Below are 24,606 nucleotides of genomic sequence, written 5' to 3'. Positions count from 1 at the left end.
ACTTAATCGATTTTATAAGGTTCCTACAACAGAAAAAATTGAGTTTTTCTACACAAACCGCCTATAATCACTTAAAAAAAAACAACAAAACAAAACAAGGATTTTTCTGATTCCAAGTCCACAAAGAAAAATCATGACCAAAAGTCATGCACTTACCTGCCACGGGTAAAAAAGAGGAGTCTGATCCAAGGGAACCCTCAGGGGAGCAACAATAACCAGTTCAAACAGGAGCCCCAGCAGGAGCGGGACAACCCCCGCCAGCAGCACAGCAACTATCAAAGTCTTCATGATCTATTGGGAAACGAGGCCATGTCACTAGGGAGTCTTTCCAACTTTTAGCTAAACTCTTTATTCCACTTGGAAATTTATTTTTCTTCTTTAACCCAATGCCTAGCAGAACCAAATATATTATCACCACACATACATTTTACGCTACACCATTAAACGTAATTTGAATACTTACATACAAGCTCAAGCTATAATGGAAGCATGAAATTATTATGCATTTTTGCTATAAAACTCTACAAAATTCACTTGATTACATATATTAATCAGGGGGCTGTGCTGTTTTTCTCAATCTCATTCTCAGGGGCAGGCTTTTATTTGTCCAAGAAGAGCGACTGATTATCCCAAGCTCCTATTCCAATTTGTGAACCCTGAGGTGGACTGGTATAGGAAGGCTGTTCATAATCCCAGTGAAGGTACTTAATCAGTTTGATCAAACTGGCTCCCTCCAGAACCCTCTATGGTCCCAACAGAACTCACTATGATGACAGAAATGTCCTGTATCTGTGTTATGGGAGCCATTAGCCACATGGCTAGAGCCAGAGCTCTAGAATTTGAACAAAGCAACACAAAATAAAAATAAAGTCAAAACAAAGAGAAAAAAAGAGAAACTATGAAAGCATCACTACAGAATCCTGGTGAAGAAAGGATTCTTTAGAGTGGCTCTGACGTCTGGGGACCTCCCTTTTTTTTAAGGTAGCCTCAGTGCGTAGGTGTGTTTCGACAAGAGGCTGATATGATGAGGGCGAAAACACAGTACTTGATTTTTTATACGGCATACTACAGATAAAGAAGAGTATCAAAGGAAAACTGGTATTAGCTGACTTCAGTATTTTCAATATAGTTACGTGTCCCATTATCTTATGGAATTAAATAGTAATTAAAGCCCTTTGTTCACAGTACGCAATAAATCTTGTGTTTTTCTTTCAACACTAATATTAACCTTTCATTGAAATGAAAATCTAAATTCAGATACAAAACGAGCTATACGAAAGAAGTGGCATGAGCAGTGAACTATCCAACATCACAGTCAATCAGTAAGTCACCACACCTGGACAATGATCCCACACTGACATTTTAACCCACCTTCGTGCAACTCACTGCTTTACTGAATAATAATTTCCATTACTTACTACACGCTCACATTAGCCAAGACATTCTTGAATTAGTAATAGAATGTGAAATTAAAGGAATCCCATTTATATGAAAAACATGCAAAACTTTATCCTGAAGTCAAGATTTTACATATTCAAATAGATCAAAAAAATCAAATTTTAGAAAAAAAAAATCTTAAAGGGAAATTTCCACTTAAACTGATTTTAAATTCTACAGAATATCTTATTCCTTAAAAATTTCCAAAACAACTTTGCTAATTGCACTACTTACTTACGGGTCTAACTGGATCACTTAACAGGATGATTTTCTTTGGACACTGACTGATGTCCTTGGACACATCTGACCACGATTCTCAGAATTAACCAGAAAGCTACTATCATCTAAAAGGAATATTCCTTCTAACTCAAAAAAATCAATTCTCTTGACACTACCAGCATAGTGAAGAAACGAAAGTGAAAAGATTTTTTAAAATGATTAAAAAAAAAGAAAACTTCCACTAGTCCTGTCAAAAATGATCAGTTCTTTATCAGAAAAACCTACCATGAGGGACCACTCTTTAACCTTCTGGAAGATCACTCTGCGTCCCTGTGGCATCCATGCCACCAGCACCGTCACTGCCCTTATGGTGAGCCAGCAAACATAGAGACCACAAGCAGCTGTGTAGAGCTCATGAATTTTGGCAGTCCCCGTCCAAAACGACATTAACCAACGGCCAGCAAATACTGAAAACAGAAAGGCTGATAAATGAGATATACAGCTATCTATGTAAAAAGAACTATAATCCTGATGTTTAGTGTTTTCAATTTATTTCCATCATTTTATGTCATTAATAAAAAGATCACATGTGGATATAACATATCTTCATTAAAAACAAACAAGAAAAACCCCCATAAACTCTAAAGAATGCAATTATTTGATTAAGGCACAACCAAAGCACAGGAAGTCACTGGGGACAAGCTCTCCTGTGACATCTATCCTGACTGGCCATGCCAATCACTTGCTCTTTCAGAAAAGAGAAAGATTGAGGAGGTTGTTCTTACTGTTTTTATCACCAAATAAAATCACTATACACATAATATGACAAAAGTGGGGAATTTGTTTATTATTTTACCGTCAATACTTTCATAATTTAGGAACATTACAAATAATTAGATTAACTTTCAATTAACTCATTCATCAACACAGAAAACTAGGGGTGCCTGGGTTGCTCAGTGGGGTTAAAAGTCTCTGCCTTCAGTTCGGGTCATGATCCCAGGGTCCTGAGATGGAGCCCTGTATCAAACTCTCTGCTCAGCAGGGAGCCTGCTTCCCACGCTCTCTCTGCCTGCCTCTCTGCCTACTTGTGATCTCTCTCTGTCAAATAAATAATAAAACCTTTAAAAAAAAAAAAAGACAGAAAACTAAGCTTATTTTAATAAGTGGGCATAATAACATTTTAAAGCACAATAATCAAAGAACACCATATTAATTTTCTTAGAAGATTCAAATATGCCAAAACTTAAAACAGATTTGAGAAGTGTCTAAAGAACTGCTTCAGATAAAGTTAATACAAATAAACTCTACAATGTATGGATAAAAATCTGCCTCAGGCAAGATCATTCGTAAAGCAACTTTCTTCGCATGGTTACTCCTCCATAAGGCTAGAAAGAACAGCAAGGTCCAAACGTCTTGTGTATCTTTCTACGGACTGATTTCCTCTTAATATAGTACTATTTATCATTTTCAAATACCTAAAAGAAGCTAGTGGCTATGCTGAGCATTTTCCATATATCATACCATTCATCCTCCCCAGATCCCCCAAGTAGCCACTATCCAAGGTCACGTGAGGGTGGAGGCTGGATTTGCACTCATACCTACATGACAAAGCTCATGCTCTTGACCAGTGACCCAAACTGCACCAACTGCCTCCAAGTGAATGAAACCAGCTCAATAGTTAAGTCTTACAAGTTGCAATGCTGGCAACCAGACTTCTTTGCAACCTCACAAAAGGGTTTGGGTGTGAAGATAAGTTATTTTTAAAGACAAATACACATAAATGTTATGTGAAATAAACACATGGATGGATAGATGGATAGACTGTTGCATGGACAGACATAATTTCACATACTTCTAATAAAGTATTGGTTTTTTTTTTTTTTTTAAAGAAGATTTTATTTATTTATTTGACAGAGATCACAAGTAGGCAGAGAGGTAGGGAGAGAGAGAGAGGGAAGCAGGCTCCCTGCCGAGCAGGGAACCCGACGTGGGGCTCGATCCCAGGGCCCTGGAATCATGACCCGAGCCGAAGGCAGAGGCTTTAACCCACTGAGCCACCCAGGCACCCCTAATAAAGTGTTTTTGAGAGAACAGGGTTATGGCTTTAATTTATAGTAATATCATCAGAAAAGTAAACTATGGGGGGAAACAGCCTCCTTCCTACCTTCAATGCATACTATGACACCAAACATTTCTAGAATTAAATATGACTATGTTCTTCCCATTAGATGGTGAGACTGGGTTGTATTTTCACTGCCAAATTCAAGTACTGAACTATGTTTTCTTCTTTTAAATTTTTCTTTTTTTTTTCTTTTAAAGATTTCATTTATTTATTTGACAGAGAGAGATCACAAGTAAACAGAGGCAGGCAGAAGAGAGAGAGAGAGGGAAGCAGGCTCCCTGCCAAGCAGAGAGCCCGAAGCAGGACTTGATCCCAGGACCCTGAGATCAAAACCTGAGCCGAAGGCAACAGCTTAACCCACTGAGCCACCCAGGCGCCCTCTTCTTTTAAATTTTTCTTAATATTTCTGATAAAAACATGAACATGGAACATAAAAACCACAAATAAAAGCAGTCCAAAATTCAAAAACGAAGTTTTCTGAGCAATATGTTTACTACACTGCACCTAACCATTAATCACATTTTGTCCTCTCGAGAGCAGTAATTATGGGGAATAGTGAGCTCTCAGTATAGGTCTAAAGATCAAAGTCTTTATTCAGAAACATGTAAAAAAAATTTGTATTTTGCCACCACTTTAAGTTAAATCACAATTCCTACAGATTAGAGAATATTCTCATTATCTTTAGAAACCTCACTTGAAACTCTATTTCCTACTTGCTCTCTCCTAACCTTATTAGCCCTCATGGAAAAACTCAAGTATTTAATACAAATTTAATTTATAAAAGTGTAGAGGTAGTGCTATCATCAAGATAACAACTCAGTATACATTTACGTGCTTGTAAGAGATGAAAAGTATCTTCCACTTAATGATTATTTAAGCAGCTAACATGTATCAGGATGATTTAGAATGTTTTGGCTTACTATACACACTAACTGGGAGGGTGGGGGCGACAAGCTGTTCCTGAGCCTTTGTCACTGGCTTTAGACTCAACCCCATTTACCTCTGGCCTTTGCAGAACATGATAAACTATTATATTCACCCCACAGTGTCTTACTTGTTAGAGAAGGAAACGGTGTCTAGCTGAAACTTAAAGATTATTATTTGTGAATACCAGATGATACAGGGAAACAGTATGGCTTCATAAAGTGTCTAGTAATACCATAGAGTGGACCGGAAAGATAAAATGAGGGCAAACATAATTAACATCAAAAGACTGGCTTGAAAAAATTATTAAAGCCACACAGGTAACTTTTTGAAAACCCATACTATAGAGAGACTATCTCCAAAAAACCAGTCACCACACATACTTTACTTCTAAAAATGAATCAGGAATTGGGTCTTGATATTATTCTCCCCTCTGTTCCAATATAAATGATTCCAAGGAGAGGGAGAACCCTAGAAAGATCATATTTCATATTCAATCAAAAATAAAGGGCAAACTATTTCAAGTTTATACTCAATGAAAGAGATAAAAAGCATCTCACATCATTAGCTCATACCTGGTAGAGTAAGGCAGATGAGGCTGGCAATCAGTAAGGTTATACACATGAAGACAATCAACAAAAAAATCTGCAAGGCAAAACATAAGACTACATAAATGGTTCGTATGTGTTTAACGTATTTCATGACACCCCTCAAAAAATCAGCACAATTCCCCCAACAAAAAGAAATTGCCTATATTTCTAGGTTTTCTTCCATTTCACATAAAAGGGAATTTTTATTTTAGGTAAAATTACCTATAATTTCAGCCAAAGTAAGTGTCTATTTTCATATAATCTAATACATCAGCAAGTAACAAGTAAATGTATTTTTTAATCAGAATGCATAAAAATAAAACAACCACCTTTAATTTTACCTATTAATTAAAACTAAAAACATTCACTTTTTAATCAAATTCTCAAAAACAAGCTTTCATGAGAGGAAAATGCTGTCCAATTACAACTTTCTGTGCTAATGGAATCTGCGCTGCCCGACTCAGCAGCCCCTGGCACAAGTGGCCACTGAGCACCTGACACAGGGTCAGTGGGAACGAGTCATGAAATTTTACACTGTATTTATTTGGTGTGTAATCCTACCAGAAAAGTACTTTTTTTTCCCTTTTGTTTTTTACTTTATGGAGTTATAACTCACAAAATTGTATTTAAATTGTGCAACAGGATTTACTACATGTACACCTTATAAAGGGATTCCCACCATTAAAGTAATTAACACATCATCATACCACATCCTTACCAGTTGTATTCACTTTGAATTAAGTTTAAACATAAACAGCCACACGTAGCTGGTATTACATGTGGCTGTACTGAGAAGTGCAGATAAAAGGCAGTACACTAAGAGAAAAGCAGGGGCTGTGGGCAGAAAAGGAGCAACTGCTGCTCGCCTTCTACCTTACCAGCAGCCCCCTTCCCCTGCCCAGAGGGCAGAGCTCTAGGGGGAAGATGGAGAAGGACCTACACTCACACTCTGAGGGGAGCCTTTAAGGCTGTCGGCTGTCCTTGCTTGAGAAACCTCCTATCAGTTCTCTCTGACCTGGGCCAGGAAGCACCTTCCGCTCATCTCAGAGCCTCATCTCCCAGGACTCCTCCCGTCTCTCATGCTCACCGGCACACCCAACCTTCTAGATACACTTAATTCCCAAACCTACCAGTCTGCCTCTTGGTTTGGCACAAGCGTGGAGTGCCCTTCCATTTTTCCATTTTATTCTCTGTCTGGCCTAACTTTAGAAACTTAAAAGCATCACCTCCTCCACAAAGACTCCTGGATGCCCTTGGAGAAAGCATTCTGTGAAGCAAGGATTGACTAACTGTGCAACAAGTCACCATATCGCAAGTGAGGTGAGGACCAAGACCTAACGATCAAATTTAACAATACAAAAGCCCCCACCAAGATCCTTGCCAGGAACAGTTTTGGTGGGAGTCTGGAGGCAGTTGCTTCGTCGACCAGTCTTGTGTTCAGTTACATCAGATGTAAACATGAGGCGACTACTCCCTTGCAGTAATGGGACGGAGAGTAAACGGGAAAACATTAGAATGCCCATTCCGGCTCCGGACACATAGCTGACATAGAGCAGTAACACTGATTTCTTATTTTCACTAGGGTCTTTAACGCTGCTACTTTCAAACAGGGAGCAAAAGCACACAGAATCTCAACCCCTGTGATCCATCTCCAAAATCTGATCAAGTTCTCTGACATTTACATATATTCTCCTACTAATGGAAGGACTAGGGGTTCTTGTCAGGAGATTGTAAGATATGTCTATATAGAGGACTACATGCTAACAGCACTAATAACAGCACCAATTTCTCAAAGGGAATTTGAAAAAACTTGACTTCTGCTTAACTCTTACAGTACCTACCCTGAGTGGAAAATTTAAAGGCCGGCGATAAGGCTGAAAGCCAACAGGCCCTCCCTGCTGGAGTATGGCTTGGTGGGCTGCATGCAGGCCTTCGCCCACCACGGGAATAGCGTTGTTATTTCGAGCATGCTGATTATTGTTAACTTGTTGATTTGCACTGTTCTCATTTTCTTCCTGGTCTCCCAATAAATAGGAATGAAGATCCCTGTATAAAAAGTACATTCTCACTTGATCAGAATAAAACAGCAGAAAGACACTTAACTTTCTTATTATTACTTACGGTAGAAAATGTGTAAGTAGTATCTGTCCGTAGCAGTATAAATACCTCATTCTGGTCTAAATGTTGGTACCTGCTTTAAAGCAAACCTTTCCTAATTAAATGCTAATGTCCCCAACTCCCCAGAATGTAGCTGAACTACTGCGTCCACTGTGGCGCGAGCTGAGCTACAACCTCCAGAGCGCACGTCAGTCGCGGCAAACGTGCAGGGGCGGAGGAAGCAGCTTGGGGCAGGCAAAGAACAGCACCTGTTCAATCCAATACGACCAGATGCACATTTCACAATAAGGTCTCTACAGAATGCCACAAATTTTATGAAAGAAACATTTAAATTACAAAGGTTCAACTTTAAAAATAAGTATGACACATGGAAACTTGAAAAAAAATAAAGGCAACATGTTGACTGAATGCCTGAGAAACCTCCTGCCAGGGTAAGGCTTCTAAAATAATCAGGGATGGGGCACCTGGATGGGCTCAGTTAGTGAAGCATCTGCCTTTAGCTCAGGTCATGATCCCAGGGGCCCTAGGATGGAGTCCCTGATGGACCCTGCTTGGCAGAGACTCTGCTTCTCCCCTCCTTCACCACCCCCCACTCATGCTCTCTTTTATTTTTATTTTTTTTTTTTTAAGATTTTTTTTATTTATTTATTTGAAAGAGAGACAAGTGAGAGAGAGCATGAGAGGCGGGAAGGTCAGAGGGAGAAGCAGACTCCCCATGGAGCTGGGAGCCTGATGCGGGACTCGATCCTGGGACTCCGGGACCGTGACCTGAGCCGAAGGCGGTTGCTTAACCAACTGAGCCACCCAGGCGCCCCTCATGCTCTCTTTTAAATAAATAAAATCTTAAAGTAAAATAAAAAACCAGAATTAAGTTAGTTTGCTTTTAATGCACTGAAAAAAAATGTTTATTTACACCCTGTGTAATGAAATCAAAGAACCTGGGCCAGAACCAAACCTCTGTACGAGGGTAAAAAAATGTAAACATTCTCCATAAAAGAACAGACAATAATTAGAAAAATAAGAAAAATTGAGGGGCGCCTGGGTGGCTCAGTGGGTTAAAGCCTCTGCCTTCGGCTCAGGTCATGATCCCAGGGACCTGGGATGGAGTCCCGCATTGGGCTCTCTGCTCAGCAGGGAGCCTGCTTCCTCCTCTGTGCCTGCTTCTCTGCCTACTTGTGATCTCTGTCTGTCAAATATACAGATAAAATCTTTTAAAAAAAAATAAGAAAAATTGAGTATTAATTAAAACAAGTATTATATACAACCTGCAGATACCACCAATGGTCTCTTCTTAAAACTACTATTTCCGGAGTGGGGCATGGAACACACTCCGTCAGAAGGGCTACCACCAGCCTACTTACAGCAAGTATCCAGCGGTAACAGTCCACGCTCGCACAAGCCCCTTCAGCCACTGCCGCGTGTGTCCCTGTTCAAGCAGCGCTGGCAAGACCACCTGAAGCAGAAGTAGCTCAAGGGACAGTTCACTCACTGGAGCATCACTAAGACAATTACAAACAGTTGTAATTTACACCGTGAATCTAGTTTCCCATTATAACTGTATCAATGTTAAACATCTGATGGGCAAAACTCCTTCAAGATCGCCTTACCAACTCACCACTGTTAGCACCTCTCCCCCACTCTCCCTCGAAGCCAGCAAAGCTTCCCCCTCTGACTCCTCCAAAACTGTTCCCCACAAGGGTCACCAACGACCTTGGTGGTGTTATGGTGATCAGTCTCGGTGTCCACCTCACTTGCAGTACAGCAAGCGGCATGTCACACAGCTGGTCACCCCATGCCCCTCAAAACACTTTCTCACTAGATGCCTTTCTAGATCTGTTAGCAGCCCTTCAGGTCCCTGGGCTGGAGACAACGGAGGGCCCCAGGTTCCGTCCTCTCTCCTCTCATCTACGCATGCTCTCTGGACAAATACAAACTCCTGTGGCTTAAAATACCACATTTCCGGGAAATGTCTATGTACCACTCAGACATCTTCCTAACTCCTAACTTCATATCCAAAGTGCCAACTAGTGTCTCCTACAGACTTGAGACATCTTAAATTGATCATTAGCAAATTTCTACTCTTCTCTTTTAATCCTGCTCCCCCACAGCCTTCCGCACCGCAGAAAACGGCAACTCCATCTTTCCAGGTGCTCAGGACAGAAACGTGGATCCCTGCCTGCCTTTTCTTCACTCCACACTCGAACAGCCAGAGTCCTGCTGAGTGGACCCCAAGAGTACCCTAAATCTCACTTCTCATGACCCCCACTGCTTCTTCCTTCACCTCAACTACCCTTACCTCTCACCAGGATCGCTGCATTATCCGCCCAGCTGGCTTCCTGATCCTGCCCTGGCCACCCTGTGCCAGTCTCTTCGCATCAGAGCAGCCCTGGTGACACTTGGTAACCTGCATCAGATCACTCTTCTATACCAACCTTCCCAAGAACTCCCTAAATCACTCAAGTTAAAGCCAAAGTGTGTACACGGGCTTATGAGCCTCTCTAGGATCTGACTTTCCATGACCTTTCTGACCTCACAGCCAACTACCATGCTTTCTTTCTTCTACTCCGGCCGAACTGGCCTTCCTGCTGCTCCTCCAACAGACCTCAATGTCGCTGCACTTGCCCAACCCCCTCCAAGGACACTCTACCTCCAGGAAACCACAGGACTCACTCCCTTATCACCTCCTTCACAGCTTCCCCAACTGTCCCCTCTTGAGGTCATCAATCCCTTCTAAATTATAACCCCATTCTGACCATTCTCTCTATTCCCTTTGTCGGCTTCATTTTTCCCCCATAGTATTTATGACCCGATACACCTCACTATCTTTTATCTATTTTTATGGCTGTCTCCCCATCATGTAAGCTCCACAAGAACGGAATTTTCTTGATTCTGCTTTGTTCACTGTTATACACCCAGTACACAGAAAAGTACCAGGCATATCATGGGTCCTCAATTGTTTTTAATGGAAGAATGGAGTAAAAGCCACTATGTAGTTCAAAAACTTTGCTAAACTTCTAGGTATAACTGACTACCAAAATGGGTCTATCTTAACAATACCTAAAGCCAAAACCTGTGCCTCCCTGGTTCCATGACCAGATCCAAGTACATAAGGAAGGAGTGATGATATACTTCAGGGAAAACTCGGACAATAAAACCTTAATTTGGATTTTGAGGAAAGATAACAAAAGCTTGCCAGGCAAACATGGGGAAGGTTACTCCAAACAGAAAGGGAAAAATAAGAAATAGCTAAGTATTTTAGCTATTGTTTTTTAGGGAGACTTAATGGAAGGGAGTATGGCTGGAGAGGAGAATTCAAGTTAGACAATGCTGGGACCAGATGCTGGGAAATCATTGTGAGATTATACCAAGGCTTGCAGATCTCTCTAAATGACCTAGACATTATCACGGAGATTATGGAGGAAAAGGTAGGGTGTTAAGGATGGGTTATAAAAGGAGAAAAAGAGGAAGGCCTAAACTAAGGAAGTAAGTGGCATACCAAGTTTCACCTGGTATAAGATAAGGTAAGATAAGAGAGCTTTAAAAATGAGACTCGGGGTGCTTGGGTGGCACAGTTGGGTAAGTGTCCGACTTCTGACTTCAGCTCGGGTCACGATCTTAGGGCCCAAGAGCCAAGCCCATGTGGGACTCCATGCTTAGCAGGGAGTGTGCTTAAGGTTCTCTCTCCCCCTCTTCCTCTGCCCCGTCCCTCACTAGCATGCTTGCTCTCTCTCAAAAATAAATAAATCTTTTTTAAAAAACGAGATTTAAAAGATTTAAAGCCCAATGAGAAATAAATCTGAGGAAGAAACTGGGGTGCCTGGGTGCTCAGTTGGTTAAGCATCTGCCTTCAGTCAGATCATGATCCCAGGGTCTTAGGATTAAGCCCCACTTTTCCTTCTTCCCCTGCTGCTCCCCCTGCTTGTGTTCTCTGTCTCTCAAATAAATAAAATCTTGAAAAAAGAAAAGAAATCTGAGGAAGAAACCCAATTTCCCAGCAGATTTCTGTTCAGGTAAATGAAAGGATAATGCAAGTCACTAAAAAAAGGAATAAAGGAGAAGTGGTAGAACACAGATTTCTAGGTGACAAACTTTTAAATCAAGAAGATTTTACATCTGTAAGCCTTATGTCTTATTTTTAATCTATAGCTAAATACACAATTATAGTGTACATGATGTGCTTTTCGTATAAAGATGTTTGTGGCTAACGTGCTCTCATTAAGTATGGTATACATTTCAATGAAGAACAAATGCGCACTTCATCTGCAGAAAAGTAAGTCTTCCTTTGGAAAATGCAAATGCTAAACTAATGTTTATATAACCTAAAATGGCAAAATGCAACTATCAAATGATTTCCAGTATCTGTTAAGAAATGAACGGGTATCAACAGAACTAAATTAGTAAAGTTTCCAAATTTCAAAAACTTACCTGTAGAGCATGACATTGTATGGAAGAAAATTGGGCAGCAGACTCTTAATTATACGTATAGGAAGCCAAAGCATCAGAAGGACAATGGAGCCAAAGACAATCTGCAGTAAAACAAAAGACATGACGGCACTGTAAATCACTCCCACGAGAGACAAGCAGACTCTGAACATACCCAACCAATCCAAGTCTATACCCATCCAGGGTCCAGAGTGTTCTCACTCCACACACTAAACTTGGGCCACCCCGCGGACAGAATGCATTCCTAGGGAGGCTGCTCCTCTCTCTCTAGAACACCAGGGCTCAAACAGGAGCCACAAAGGATCATCACTGTATGGTATGTGAGGAGAGAGTCAGAAACTTATAATGTAGCACCAGAACTGTCTGCAACTTAAATCACCTGTAAGTATCGTAAGATGTGACTCATATTAATGGCTACAAATTTTCCAAAGGGTGTAAGACTGCTTTTTAAATTTCATTTTGGAAAAACTTAGTTTTAACTAGGTAATTTTTTCTTCCAGGCAGAGAATAAGCTTTGACATAATTCTGTTAAAGAGTTTAATGTAAAAGCTATTAAAGAATCTCCACTTCTCCAATGCAAATGAAATGGGATTCTAATACCCATAATTTGGCAATTACACTACTTAAGAACTGGAGGACATTTTTGTCTTAGTAAACATTTTATTTACTTTATCGAAGTAACCAATAAAACAACTATTTGACAACAAAGCTCTACAAGCTTTGATAAACATAAATTTATTCAATATATGTACTTTACCAGTCCCTGACCAAAACACCCCCAACAAAACAAAAGGGTATTACACTTTACTTAAAAAACAATAAAAAGGTATGCTTACCACTGACAAAATAAATCTTCGGAGATGCCTATAAATGGGCAAATGGATCATTTCTTGTACTGGATTAAAATCTGGATCATTCAAATTCCTTAGAAACCATAAGACACCAGGTCGAAGTACCTGCAAATGTATTTTAAATGCTATAAATACCAGTATCTTCAGACTCTGTAATATGAGCTAAAATATTAGCATACAAATAGATTCTTAAAATTTTAGCTTAATAAAATGGGCCCCAGAAAATACACATGGTTTTCCTATGAAAACAAGTTCCTAAATCAGAACATGTACAGAAACCATCTTGTGTTTGATGTCCTTTGATGCTTTTAATCATTCAATGAAAAAAATTTAGTAAGTGCAACTTGTCAAGAAATCTAAGTCTCTGAGGTGAGAAGTAAGTATATTTTTTTAAGATTTTATTTATTTATTGGACAGAGATCACAAGTAGGCAGAGAGGCAGGCACAGAGAGAGAGAGAGAGAGAGAGAGAGGAAGGGAAGCAGGATCCCCCCTGAGCAGGGAGCCCGATGCGGGGCTCGATCCCAGGACCCTGGGATCATGACCTGAGCCGAAGGCAGAGGCCTTAACCCACTGAGCCAGCCAGGAGCCCCAAAAGTAAGTATCTTTTTTTTTTTTAAACACTGTCATTATACTGCATCATCTGGTAAAAAAGAATTACACGGCAATTTATAAATGTTCTAAATAGAAGATCTGATGCCAGTCTTACTCTCCTGAGAGGAGGTATCTTGTTAATTAAGAAACCCTAAAGCTTCTCAGCATTTCATTCTACTGTCTACATCTTTTCTCCCTTTCTCAGTGGAAATCATCAACCCAAGACGCTGTGGGTGACGGGGCAATGGAAGTGTCTGAGTATCAGTCCTGAGTGGCCCAAATTCTCTGAGTTACCCCATGTATGCCCCTCACCTGCCCCAACTGTATTTCCCCATCTTCCAAGTGAGGGAGTATACGACCTCTATGGTTCCATCCAGATCCCTAATCCTAGGATTCTGTACCAACAGAAAAACCACCAAGCCGAGGAGATGAAAAACTTCGATGTAAAAACACTTCATCACTTAACAGTGTATTTCAGAGATTGTATATAATTATAGTTCGGAAAAAATTTAGTCTCAAATGCTTGTTTCAAAGAAAGAATACAAGTTTTATCTACAAATAGACTTTACTGAACTTACACCATATAATTCAGGAAAACATTCTGACCCCAGCCCACTCCTTAACTCCTCAGTATCTCAAAGGAAAAATACACCAAGAATAGCATCAAACCTTGGTGCTTCTGTATTCCGCTCACACTGGATTCACCGGCCTTCTCTGGCACTCCTGCACATTCCCCCGGTACTTCTCCACCACCACTCTCAGTGGAACAGGCTGACTTGTCTGATGGTTGTATTCCTTCCCAGGATATACAATCAAAAAGAATGGGGATCCTGTCTTTTTTTCTTTTTTTTTTCTTTTTAAAAGTTTTGTTTATTTATTAGAGAGCGAGATAGTGAGAGAGGGAACACAAGTGCAGGAGAGCTGTAGAGGGATAAGCAGGCTCCCTGGAGCCAGATATGGGGCTCAATCCCAGGACCATGACCTGAGCCAAAGGCAGAAACCTAATGACTGAGCCACCCAGACGCACCCTGTCTTTGTTTCTTACTATTAGATCAGCATAGTGCTGGCCCAGAGTGAACATAGAGTAGTATCTGAGGAAATACAAGTACATTTGTCAAAATTACTCATTTTTATACTTCCCACTGCATCAGAATGACTGAGCATGAGATCTATACTAATCAAATACTGACCCTATTTTCATTTCACTCTCTTCAAATCAGTAAGGACTATATTCTTTTTTTTTTAAGATTTTATTTATTTATTTGCTAGACAGAGATCACAAGTAGGCAGAAAGGCAGGCAGAGAGAGAGGAGTGGGGGGAAGCAGGCTCCCTGCTGAGCAGAGAGTCAGACATGGACTCCATCCCAGGACCCTGGGATCATGACCTGAGTCAAAGGCCGAGGCTTTAACCCACTGAGCCACCCAGGCGCCTCAGTAAGGACTATATTCTAAAAACAGGATGAGAACTGGTATCCCTCAGGCAAGTGAACTGGAATCATAAAGACCCCTCGCTGTAATTCCATGCTTACGGTGTTTGACTACGTATTTTGAGTTTTGATCCACAAAACCATATTCCCCGCTTTGGGTATTTCCAGTACTGCATTTCCTTAAATGGAGTCCAAGACAGACTCACATCACATAAAATTCCAAGAACTTGTATGAGAGGATGGTCACAATAACTATCAAGTAAAGCAAGTACTTTTAATTTTTTCCCCTCAATCTACTCATCTTCCAAACTCATAACTAATTATACACAGAAGTACTAAAACTTATCCATTTTTGAGACAAGTAACTAAAAAGAATTTCAAGAAATAAAGCCAAACTCAGGGCGCCTGGGTGGCTTAGTCATTAAATGTCTGCCTTCAGCTCGAGTCATGACCCCAGAGTCCTAGGATCAAGTCTGGCATCTGGCTCCCTGCTCAGTGGGAAGCCTGCTTCTCTCTCTCCCACCCCTGCTTGTGTTCCCTCTCTCTGTCTATGTCTATGTCTCTCTCTGTCAAACAAATAAAATCTTAAAAAGCCAGACTCATCTATCAAACTATCTATCTCTTAGACTAAAATAACAGAGAAAATTAGTCAGGAAATCATCATTAGCCTTTGATGTACGACTCGCAGTTAAAACAGAAGTACTCTCCATAAATGTACAGTGTTGGCATTTCCCTGCAGAACTCACCTCTCTCAGCAACAGGATGAAGGAGGCGAAGTAGAACACATACACCATCCCGACTAGCCAGTGCAGAAACATGGTAGTACCTGGAGCTGATTGAAAGCTCAGTTCTCGATCTTTCAGAGTAGCATCAAACATTTCCTAAATCAAGACAGAACAGGTGAGAGAGATTTGTACCGCTCAAATTTGCCAAATTAACATCTCCATCTTCCAAGAAGTGAATAAATCACCATGTGCGTGGGTTATGATGTTCTAGGACTCCAGTTCTTTCAATGCCATTTCATGGTGTCAAAGAAATATAAGTAAGGCTGGATACTCTGTCAAAAATGTATAATGACAAAATAACATTTTAACTATAAGAAGACTGGTGAACCAATTGGTGAATAAGAACTTTAATATTGTTGCTACTGTGAAGAACCATTTTTGGTTAACAATAACTTCTTTCAGGTGTGCCTGAGTGGCACAGTTGGTTGGGCATCTGACTCTTGGTTTTGGCTCAGGTCTGATCTCAGGGTCATGAGATCAAGCCTGCACTAGGCTCCACGTTGCACTCTGCACTTGTCGCCAAGTCCGCTTGGGTTTCTCTCTCCCTCTTCTTCAACCCCTCCCTGCTGTGTGCACTCTAATAAACAAATATATCTTGGGAAAAAAAAGTGTCTTCTTTCCATGGTTACACGTCTGCATTCATGACAAAATTTTTTCTTTTTCTTTTAAAGAGAGAGCACAGGAGGGAAGGACAAAGCGAGAGAGAGAATCTTAAAGCAGTCTCCTCACTGAGCATGGAGCCCCACACTGGATTTGATCTCTAGACCCTGAGATCCGGACCTGAGCCAAAACCAAGAGTCAGATGCGTAAAAGACAGCGCCATCCAGGCACCCCACCACCACCACCCCGACAAGTTTTAATAGTAAGGTACAGGTGAAAATGTTCTCTCAGACCAAAGGCAGCTTTTCTATACAAAGTATTTTTGAAAAGTCAAAACCTGATTACCACTGACAGTAACTAAAAATTATAATCAGGACTGATCATCTTAGTTAAAAGAAATGGTTGAATTTACTTATTATTACAAAGACTGTTCTTATCAGATTGTTCTCTTTATGTGTATAATGTCTTGAAATTAATGTAAAATTAAGAAGAGTAAAATGAGTAAGAAAATTTTCACTGGTTATTAGAAAGGTTCTAGTCAAAATATTCTAACATCAAAAATTTTCACAAAGCCTCAAAAAATATCAGGTACTCAAAAATTAGTAACATTAAGGCTTCACAATGATCCATTCTCAGGGGGGAAACAAAGCAAATTATTATCACACAGAGTTTCCTTTAAAAGAAATTCATTCTAAAGACCTCCCTTTTCGACACCTTCACACTATTTGACTATATCTTAACGAATAATAAACTTACCAGGGAACAGATATCCAGCCACCAGCCACAAATGAGAGGGAACACTCCAATCTCTACCACCACTAACAAAGAAACCTTAAGTAAAAACAAAAACCATCAAATACCATCCAAATGGGGAGAAATCATTTCCAGTTTTAACTTCTAACAGGAATTACCTTAACAACAATATAGCAGACTCCCAGCAAACGACGAGACCTGTGAAATTTAACAAGAGTTGCCAAGCCCTATAGCATCTAGTCAAGGAAAAAAATCGAGCATTTAAAGGTACAAAGAAATAGGTACTTATTTAGGCAACACATATTATTTGACAGAATTAATTTCATATTTCGTCTGCCCTCATCCTCACTACAAATAGCTACAACTTTTACTGAGAGGACAGAAGAGAAACAGTTTTGTCCCTAACAGGAACAACTCTTTGGTGTGAATAATAATACCACCAAACATCCATGTTATTAGTTCATTAAAGGATACGTGGCAAATTATCAGTGTTATTGCTAAAAGTATATACCCAACAATGGTTGTGATTAGACCTTCAAAATGAGATGCTTGGACCTAGAAATAAAAATAAATAGAATTTAATTTTACCATACGGCCTCCCTCCCAGCTTAACAATGTATTTAACAATCCGAGCAGACTCAAAGTGAACTGTCCCAGCAACTTACAACTAGACAATTATGAAGTTCCTTTGAACGACATCTCTGCAAACCAGATTCTCCCACTGTTAGCAATCTACTCAAGCAGGCAAAATCGAGTGATTTAAATTTTACGAAAACAAAAGCTGCACTACACTAATCTGCACCTGCTCCATCCTGCGGGGGACTGCAGGCTGAGCAATGAAAGCAGCAGCACACCGTCCCGGCAGCCCACCTGCCAGGTAAGTCTCAGCCACCCCACCTCCTACCCCAGGAATGACTTTTAAGTTTTCCTTGTTCTCCAAATCCATTCCATTTTCAGCTTACAAAAAGTACAAATTTGGACAGTGACAAATCTTTTAGGTTCCTAAATTTCTGATAGCAAGGGCTGATAATTTGGAAATTCAAATTTATCAAAGCATGAATCTGAAATTTCCAAGTTCTTGGGTTCAATGAAAACTGAGAGCTACATTAAATACTGGAACACATCTCTGCTCTTTCAGAACACTTCAGAATGTGATCTTTCAGGATTTACGTACACAAACTGAACAGAACATTCCAGAAATGTCAGATTTCCTTAAAAACTAGTTCTTTCTGGAGACCCTGTAAAACAGTTGTAGGCTTGACCATTCAAATATTTATCTATATAAAAACAAGAACAAAATGTCAAAATTAAATTCGTTAGAAAACACTGTAGCCCATCATTCCAAAACAGACTTTTTTTTTTTTAAAACTTGACTGATATACTATTACTTTTCTAAATCACTATGGGAAAGGGAGAAAAGGGAGCAAGTTAATGGAATGGGTCAAAAATCAGCCTATAAGAGAACTTGCCAGTAGCATGCCTTTGGCCTGCCCAACAGGAAGGCAGTGTACCATCGGATTCAGAACTCATTTTTCTTAGCTGGCAACATGACCTTCTATGTTTTGAGTGACTGTCAGTTTGAAAAAAGAAGAATGAGTTCATGTTGGGTAACTATTGCTTTGTATAAGGCAAACTGAGAGATGACATAAGTCTTTACGACACTATCATTTACTCAACAAATATCAAGTTTGAAGGCAAGTAATGAAAGTAAGTTCATAAAAGTATTATACTCACGTGTTCTTCAAATCCCAAACCAACAAGGGAGAAATGACCAATGTGGTAAGGGCAAAATGCTAAAAGGGGGAGAAAAATTAAATGAAAACTTCAAAATCAAAACAACGAACACTCCTAGTACCAATCCACAGTAAAAGAAACCAGGGCTTTTTGGAGAAATGGAAGATTCCAGATCTGGGGCCAAAAAATGCACTGCCTAGGACATTCTCTATAACCAGAGAACAAAGATATCAAGGTCTAATACGTTCATGACAAAAGGACTGGAACCATCATGAAGAGGGTCTTACTGGCCAAGGAAAGAATGATATGAGCCTCAAAGAATGACCAAAACGGATGGAAACACACAGAATGCTTTAAAAATCCATGAGTTCGGGGCGCCTGGGTGGCTCAGTGGGTTAAGTCTCTGCCTTCCGGTCAGGTCATGATCTCAGTGTCCTGGGATCAAGCCCCATATCGGGCTCTCTGCTTGCCGGGGAGCCTGCTTCTCTCTCTGCCTACTTGTGATCTGTCAGTCAAATAAATTTAAAAAAAAAAAAAATCTTAAAAAAAAAAAAATCCATGAGTTCATAATACTCAAAAAGGGGAAAGCCAAAAACAAAAAACACAAAGGGAAAAAAGAAAACATAAGGAATAACACTTTCTTCACCCCTGGAAATAGCACATCAATTGTTTACCCTAAAAACTGGTAACTGGGGTAAAGGATTGCATACCTGTCTCACTGCTTCTGAACAAACAGGTTCAGGGTAACTAAGATGTTACTTAGACCCTCCAGTTTAAAGGAAATATGGAGACAAAAGAGCGAGGTAGTGGACATCATACCGGAAGCAATTCAGACAAATGTAGAAGGCAAGAGAGACAGCTAACTTGTCACGTCAACAAATTAATGGCAAAACAGGGTAGGAGTAGATGAAGGGAGCAAAGAGAAGACTATTCTAGATCAAAAGGAACTTCAACTTAACCCAAAGTAACGTGCAGATCTGGATCCTCATTCAAACAAACCAACTGTAAAAATGACATTTGAGATCATCTAGGAATTTTTAATATGAAGAGTTGTTAGGAAACACTAAATTCTGCTAATTTAGTATGGTGTAATAATACTACTACAGTTAAATGAAAAAAATATCCTTAACATTTTCATAGTAAATATTTTTTTTTAAAGATTTTGTTTATTTATTTGACAGAGAGAGATCACAGCAGACAGAGAGGCAGGCAGAGAGAGAGAGAGGGAAGCAGGCTCCCTGCTGAGCAGAGAGCCCGATGCAGGACTCGATCCCAGGACCCTGAGATCATGACCTGATCCGAAGGCAGCGGCTTAACCACTGAGCCACCCAGGTGCCCGTAGTAAATATTTTTATAGTCTCTTTTCTTCAAGTCTTTGTGTTATGTTAATAAAATTTTACTTTTTTAAAATAAAATTTGTGTTTTCCTTATGGCAAAATTAATTGAACAGCATAGATTATAAGTAAAGCAGGGAGGGGGACTCAAACATTAAGACAAAAGTCAGAGTGAATCCATAGGGATCTGACCAGCAAACCTTTTTAATCAAGTATTCCATGGGTACAAATTTTTCTGAACAAGTATTCCCAACATATTGAAATTTATAAATCATACACACATTTTACTAATATATTATGTGTACTATAAAGCACAAGAAATTCTTAATGAGTAAGAAAAAACTATTGCAGAATTTTCCTATTTTGTTGTCTCACCCAACTCTGAGGATGACTCAAATTGGCCTCCAGGAAAGGCAAATTTTCAAGTTCCAACTCTATTTACATAGGGAAATATTAAACTGAGCACCAATTTTTAACAACCCATTTCTATTCCATTACACAGCAACCATGAGATTAAGTATCCTGAAATTAAGGTCACTATCTCAGTAACATTCCCTTCTATTAGGAGATAGCTACATTTTAAGTTTATAATTCTGCAAAGTACATGACCACAAGACTCCAAAAATGCAAGTGGAAAATTCTAACACAGCAACCCAAGCAGGAAATAAACAGGAGTGTGCTTAATCCCAATGACCATTCACCTTTAAGGGAAAATATACTCCTAAAAAGAGGAAAACAACTTGGTTCATTTCAAAAAATCCTAAGTATAATACAGATTTACGAAGATTATTTCTTCATAGTATATAAGTTTAGAAGGTTGGATTAGGAAAAAAATTTACTTAAGATGTGATGTGCTTTACATAAATGTTAGCTATCTTTTCTATTATTCATGTGGGGTTTTTTCCCTTTTTTTTTTTTTTAATAATCTCTACACCTTGGGACGCCTGGGTGGCTCAGTTGGTTAAGCAGCTGCCTTCGGCTCAGGTCATGATCCCAGGGTCCTGGGATCGAGTCCCACATCGAGCTCCTTGCTCGGCAGGGAGCCTGCTTCTCCCTCTGCCTCTGCCTGCCTCTCTGTCTGCCTGTGCTCGTGCACTCTCTCTCCCTCTGTCTCTGACAAATAAATAAAATCTTTAAATAAATAAATAAATAAATAATCTCTACACCCAACGTGGGGCTTGAACTCATAACCCCAAGATCAACAGTCACATGATCCTCTGACTGAGCCAGCCAGGTGCCCCACTACAATTCACCTGTTAAAGGTGACTTTTTCCTCCAAACATTAATTTAGCATTAAGCTTTTCTTTCAAGAACAAAGACTAAATCTACAGATCATTTTTTCCTCTCAAAATCTGGTCAAGAATCAAAAACAGATGCACACTCTATATTAACCAATTATTTTACATAATGAAAAAGTAGGCAGAATAATCTGCATTTTTGTTTCTACCCCCTACGCAAAAGGGAAGAGTTTCCTATTAACTTGCACCATCTTAAATAGCTACTAAAAATTGAGAATCAATGGAACTTTTTCAAGATAATTTTGTTTAAACAAGATACCTGCAAATTTATTTTGTTCTTTTATAATATTCAGAAATTAATTTTTTTGTCTTATTCTCATTTACATAATTCAGTTTTTGACTACATGGTTTCCTATCGAAAACAACTGCTTTTTAAGGCACAATGTGGTCCCCAAACCGAAGCAAGTAACTTGGAATCCAGTGGAAAAACCCTGGAAAATCTTTATGTCTCTTCCTCAGCAGGAAAGAGGGTTAACTCATATGCATAAAAAAGGAATTTATCAAAGTTCATTCCTACAGAGCTATCTGTAGACTGAAGTGTCTCTAAGAGACACTGATTCATAGTACAATCTAACAAGAGCCTGATTCTATCACACTTCCACTTTCTTTCCCTTGAGAGATGCAGAAACTGAATTCTAAAGCATTGTTTTGCTCGATTCAGTTTCTTTTATCTTTCTCAAAGCGGAAAAACCTGCCACCCCTCTCTTCCTTTCCCTGATTAGTCCCAACATCAGGGATTCCTGTGTGGTCACAAGAATCCTCACAGCCACAATTGGGAAAAGTGTTTGGAAGTGACTCTGAGTTTACTGGAATTTGGTTCTACAGGGATTTCACACTTTGGAAAGGTTCATGCTTGTATCTATCCCTAGTGACAGCTCCCAAGACAGGGTCTCTGTTAAAGCCTTGGTCAAGATTCTGAGAGAAGAAACAAGATCTTCTGCCAAAGGGAAAAGCACACAGATAATCAGCACAAAATTAGTTCCAGGGAAAGGATGCTCATAATCTCAAGTCAGTCTAAGATAAACTTTTTTTTAAGATTTTATTTATTTGAGAGAGAGAGAGAGCACAAGCAGGGGGAGTGGCAGAGGGAGAGGGAGAAGCAGACTCCCCACTGAGCAGGGAAGCCCCCCAGGCAGGGGCTCTGTCCGAAGATCCCGGAATCATGACCTGGGCCGAAGGCAGACCCCCAACCAGCTAAGCCACTCAGACACCCCTAAAAAGTCAATTCCTATAAAAAGAGATGGAGATGCCCAAAAGAAGCAGAGATGGTAAGTAACTGTAGTCAATGTTCTTGGGAAAGAAATGTATATCTGTGTACCTGGGGCCTTCCTATACAGGATGACTATCTGCAACCATTTCACATATTCCAGTGTTTCAGAACAAAAACAAAACCTGTAACAAGGCTCCTTAAAAACTGAATTTCTGGGGCGCCTGGGTGGCTCAGAGGGTTAAGGCCTCTGCCTTCGGCTCAGGTCATGATCTCAGGGTCCTGAGATCGAGCCCCGCATCGGGCTCTCTGCTCAGCAGGGAGCCTGCTTCCCTTCCTCTCTCTCTGCCTGCCTCTCTGCCTACTTGTGATCTCTGTCTGTCAAATAAATAAATAAAATCTTTAAAAAAAAAAATAAAAAAAAAATAAAAAAAAAACTGAATTTCTATCATACTACCATAAATAACAGCATCATAAACACCACTTACCAAAAACAAGAATGAACAATGTGTTTAGAGACACCACCCAGAAGACATGTTCCTAAAGGAAAAGAGCATTAATAAAATATATTCAATTCTTCTTCCATGTCTAACTGGACTACTCCACTTAGTTAAGACTGAAATCGTCACTCAATAATGTTGTGATTTCATTACATGCAACTTCTCATTTTTCATTAGATAGCTCATAAAACTAAACCTAGTAAAATTCAAGTTCATAATGTTACATGCAAGAAAAAAAAATCAATCCATAAACATTTCCTCTTCAGAAATTAGTATGCCACTACAAACTACACAGATTCTCAGAAATAACAGCCAGATTTCATTTAAATCAAATGATGCTGAAAAATTCCAAATGGAGGAGGGAAAAAAAAATCTTAATGGAGGAAAATTTGAAAATTGCATTAATTCTAGAATTCCACATCAATATAAACCACACAGTGCTTCTTTCCAGTGTCCATTTTGTTCTCACGGCTTCTGCAAGGTCACTTCTCTTCCTTGGTCCCTTTTCTGCCTATGGCACCCTGGTTTTCTCAGTAGAAGTCTTAGAAGACTCATTCTCGCTCGGTCTCTACTCCACCACCACCACCCCCAGTTATGTATTATCACCTCCAAGACGACTGTGACCTTATGTCACTGTTTCAGTCAGCGGGGGGTTCTTCGACCAGTAGCTAAGTTATCGCGACACCCAAAGCCACTTAAAAATCCCAAGTCATTTTATAATACAGAACCTGGAAACAACAGCATCGCTTCTCCTAAAAAACAGGTTCTTTACAGAATTATTCCTCCCCTTTGAGTTTGTACTCTTTGCTAATAAGGTAAAGACAGGTGAGGTTTGGTTAACAGTAGAAACCTAACATGAAACTGGGTCTCATTGTGAGCACTACAAAGCATTAAACACTGCAAGGTTAAAAGAAGATCAAGTTCTTAACTACTAATTAAATCTGTATTTCATTTTCTTTTTTACAAATCAATACTTAATAATGACCTTTTTAAATACTATTACATTTGTTCTTTGCCAGTATTTTCAATACACAAAACAGACTTTCTTCAGTAATCAAAATTCAAAGGGTATGCTGATCCTTACTATAAAAAGTGTGGACATACTATAAATTTGAAATCACTAAATCATTAAGATACATAAGTCAAAACTCTATTTAAAAATATTAGCTTTACTTACTAGAAAAACTAGAGATCCATCAAGTCCTAGCATCTGAAATAAATAACAATATGCACAAGTTCAAGATGCAACAGGATTTTTCATTCTATTTAGAAAAAAGGCTCACTTTTAATTATATTTAAACATGATCCTTACCCACTACTTTCCAATACAGCATATCATTTTCAAAGAGTAAAAAACTTGTTTATTAGAATTTTATACTTGGGCCACCTTTTACTCCAAATCATATGATTATAAAGTAAAAACAGTTCTATTATGGGTTTAATTTTCACAATGGATAAGGAGCCAGACAAGATTTCATGGTATACCAACTGCACTATCAGAATATTTCAATTTAAATTGTTACTTCATTTTACAGAAGTCCACAATTTGTTTGTATTAAAGGCCAGAAAATAGAAAAATAATCAACATTATAATATTTTTAATATTTTCACAACACATCACTTTTTTCTAGAAACTAAAGTTCTCCTACAGCTTCCACTGAATGTAGCTAT

The 24,606-nt window shown here is 39.3% G+C and overlaps 1 protein-coding gene across 4 annotated transcripts in view; it reads right to left on the bottom strand.

Moving 5' to 3' along the window:
- The window catches only part of MARCHF6 (membrane associated ring-CH-type finger 6), an 83,407-nt gene that overhangs the window by 14,269 nt on the left and 44,532 nt on the right, over nt 1-24,606 (bottom strand). For 3 of the 4 annotated variants that reach the window (XM_045082015.1, XM_045082017.1, XM_013060770.2), the window contains exons 9-22: nt 24,113-24,145; nt 22,924-22,975; nt 18,597-18,655; nt 17,337-17,417; nt 17,021-17,089; nt 16,866-16,940; nt 15,471-15,605; nt 12,690-12,809; nt 11,836-11,936; nt 8,772-8,909; nt 7,134-7,338; nt 5,278-5,347; nt 1,942-2,138; nt 157-291 (exon numbers count right to left, since the gene is read on the bottom strand). In XM_045082015.1, coding sequence (XP_044937950.1) covers nt 157-291; nt 1,942-2,138; nt 5,278-5,347; nt 7,134-7,338; nt 8,772-8,909; nt 11,836-11,936; nt 12,690-12,809; nt 15,471-15,605; nt 16,866-16,940; nt 17,021-17,089; nt 17,337-17,417; nt 18,597-18,655; nt 22,924-22,975; nt 24,113-24,145 — 1,470 coding nt within the window. The remainder of the gene's footprint in view (nt 1-156; nt 292-1,941; nt 2,139-5,277; nt 5,348-7,133; nt 7,339-8,771; nt 8,910-11,835; nt 11,937-12,689; nt 12,810-15,470; nt 15,606-16,865; nt 16,941-17,020; nt 17,090-17,336; nt 17,418-18,596; nt 18,656-22,923; nt 22,976-24,112; nt 24,146-24,606) is intronic. The other variant, XM_045082016.1, reaches the window with a different exon arrangement.

Source organism: Mustela putorius, unplaced genomic scaffold (assembly GCF_011764305.1).
Source record: "Mustela putorius furo isolate JIRA1106 unplaced genomic scaffold, ASM1176430v1.1 tig00000589_pilon_pilon_pilon, whole genome shotgun sequence".
Taxonomy (NCBI): domain Eukaryota; kingdom Metazoa; phylum Chordata; class Mammalia; order Carnivora; family Mustelidae; genus Mustela; species Mustela putorius.
Note: the sequence above shows the minus strand (reverse complement) of the source record. Positions and strands in the feature narration are given on the sequence as shown.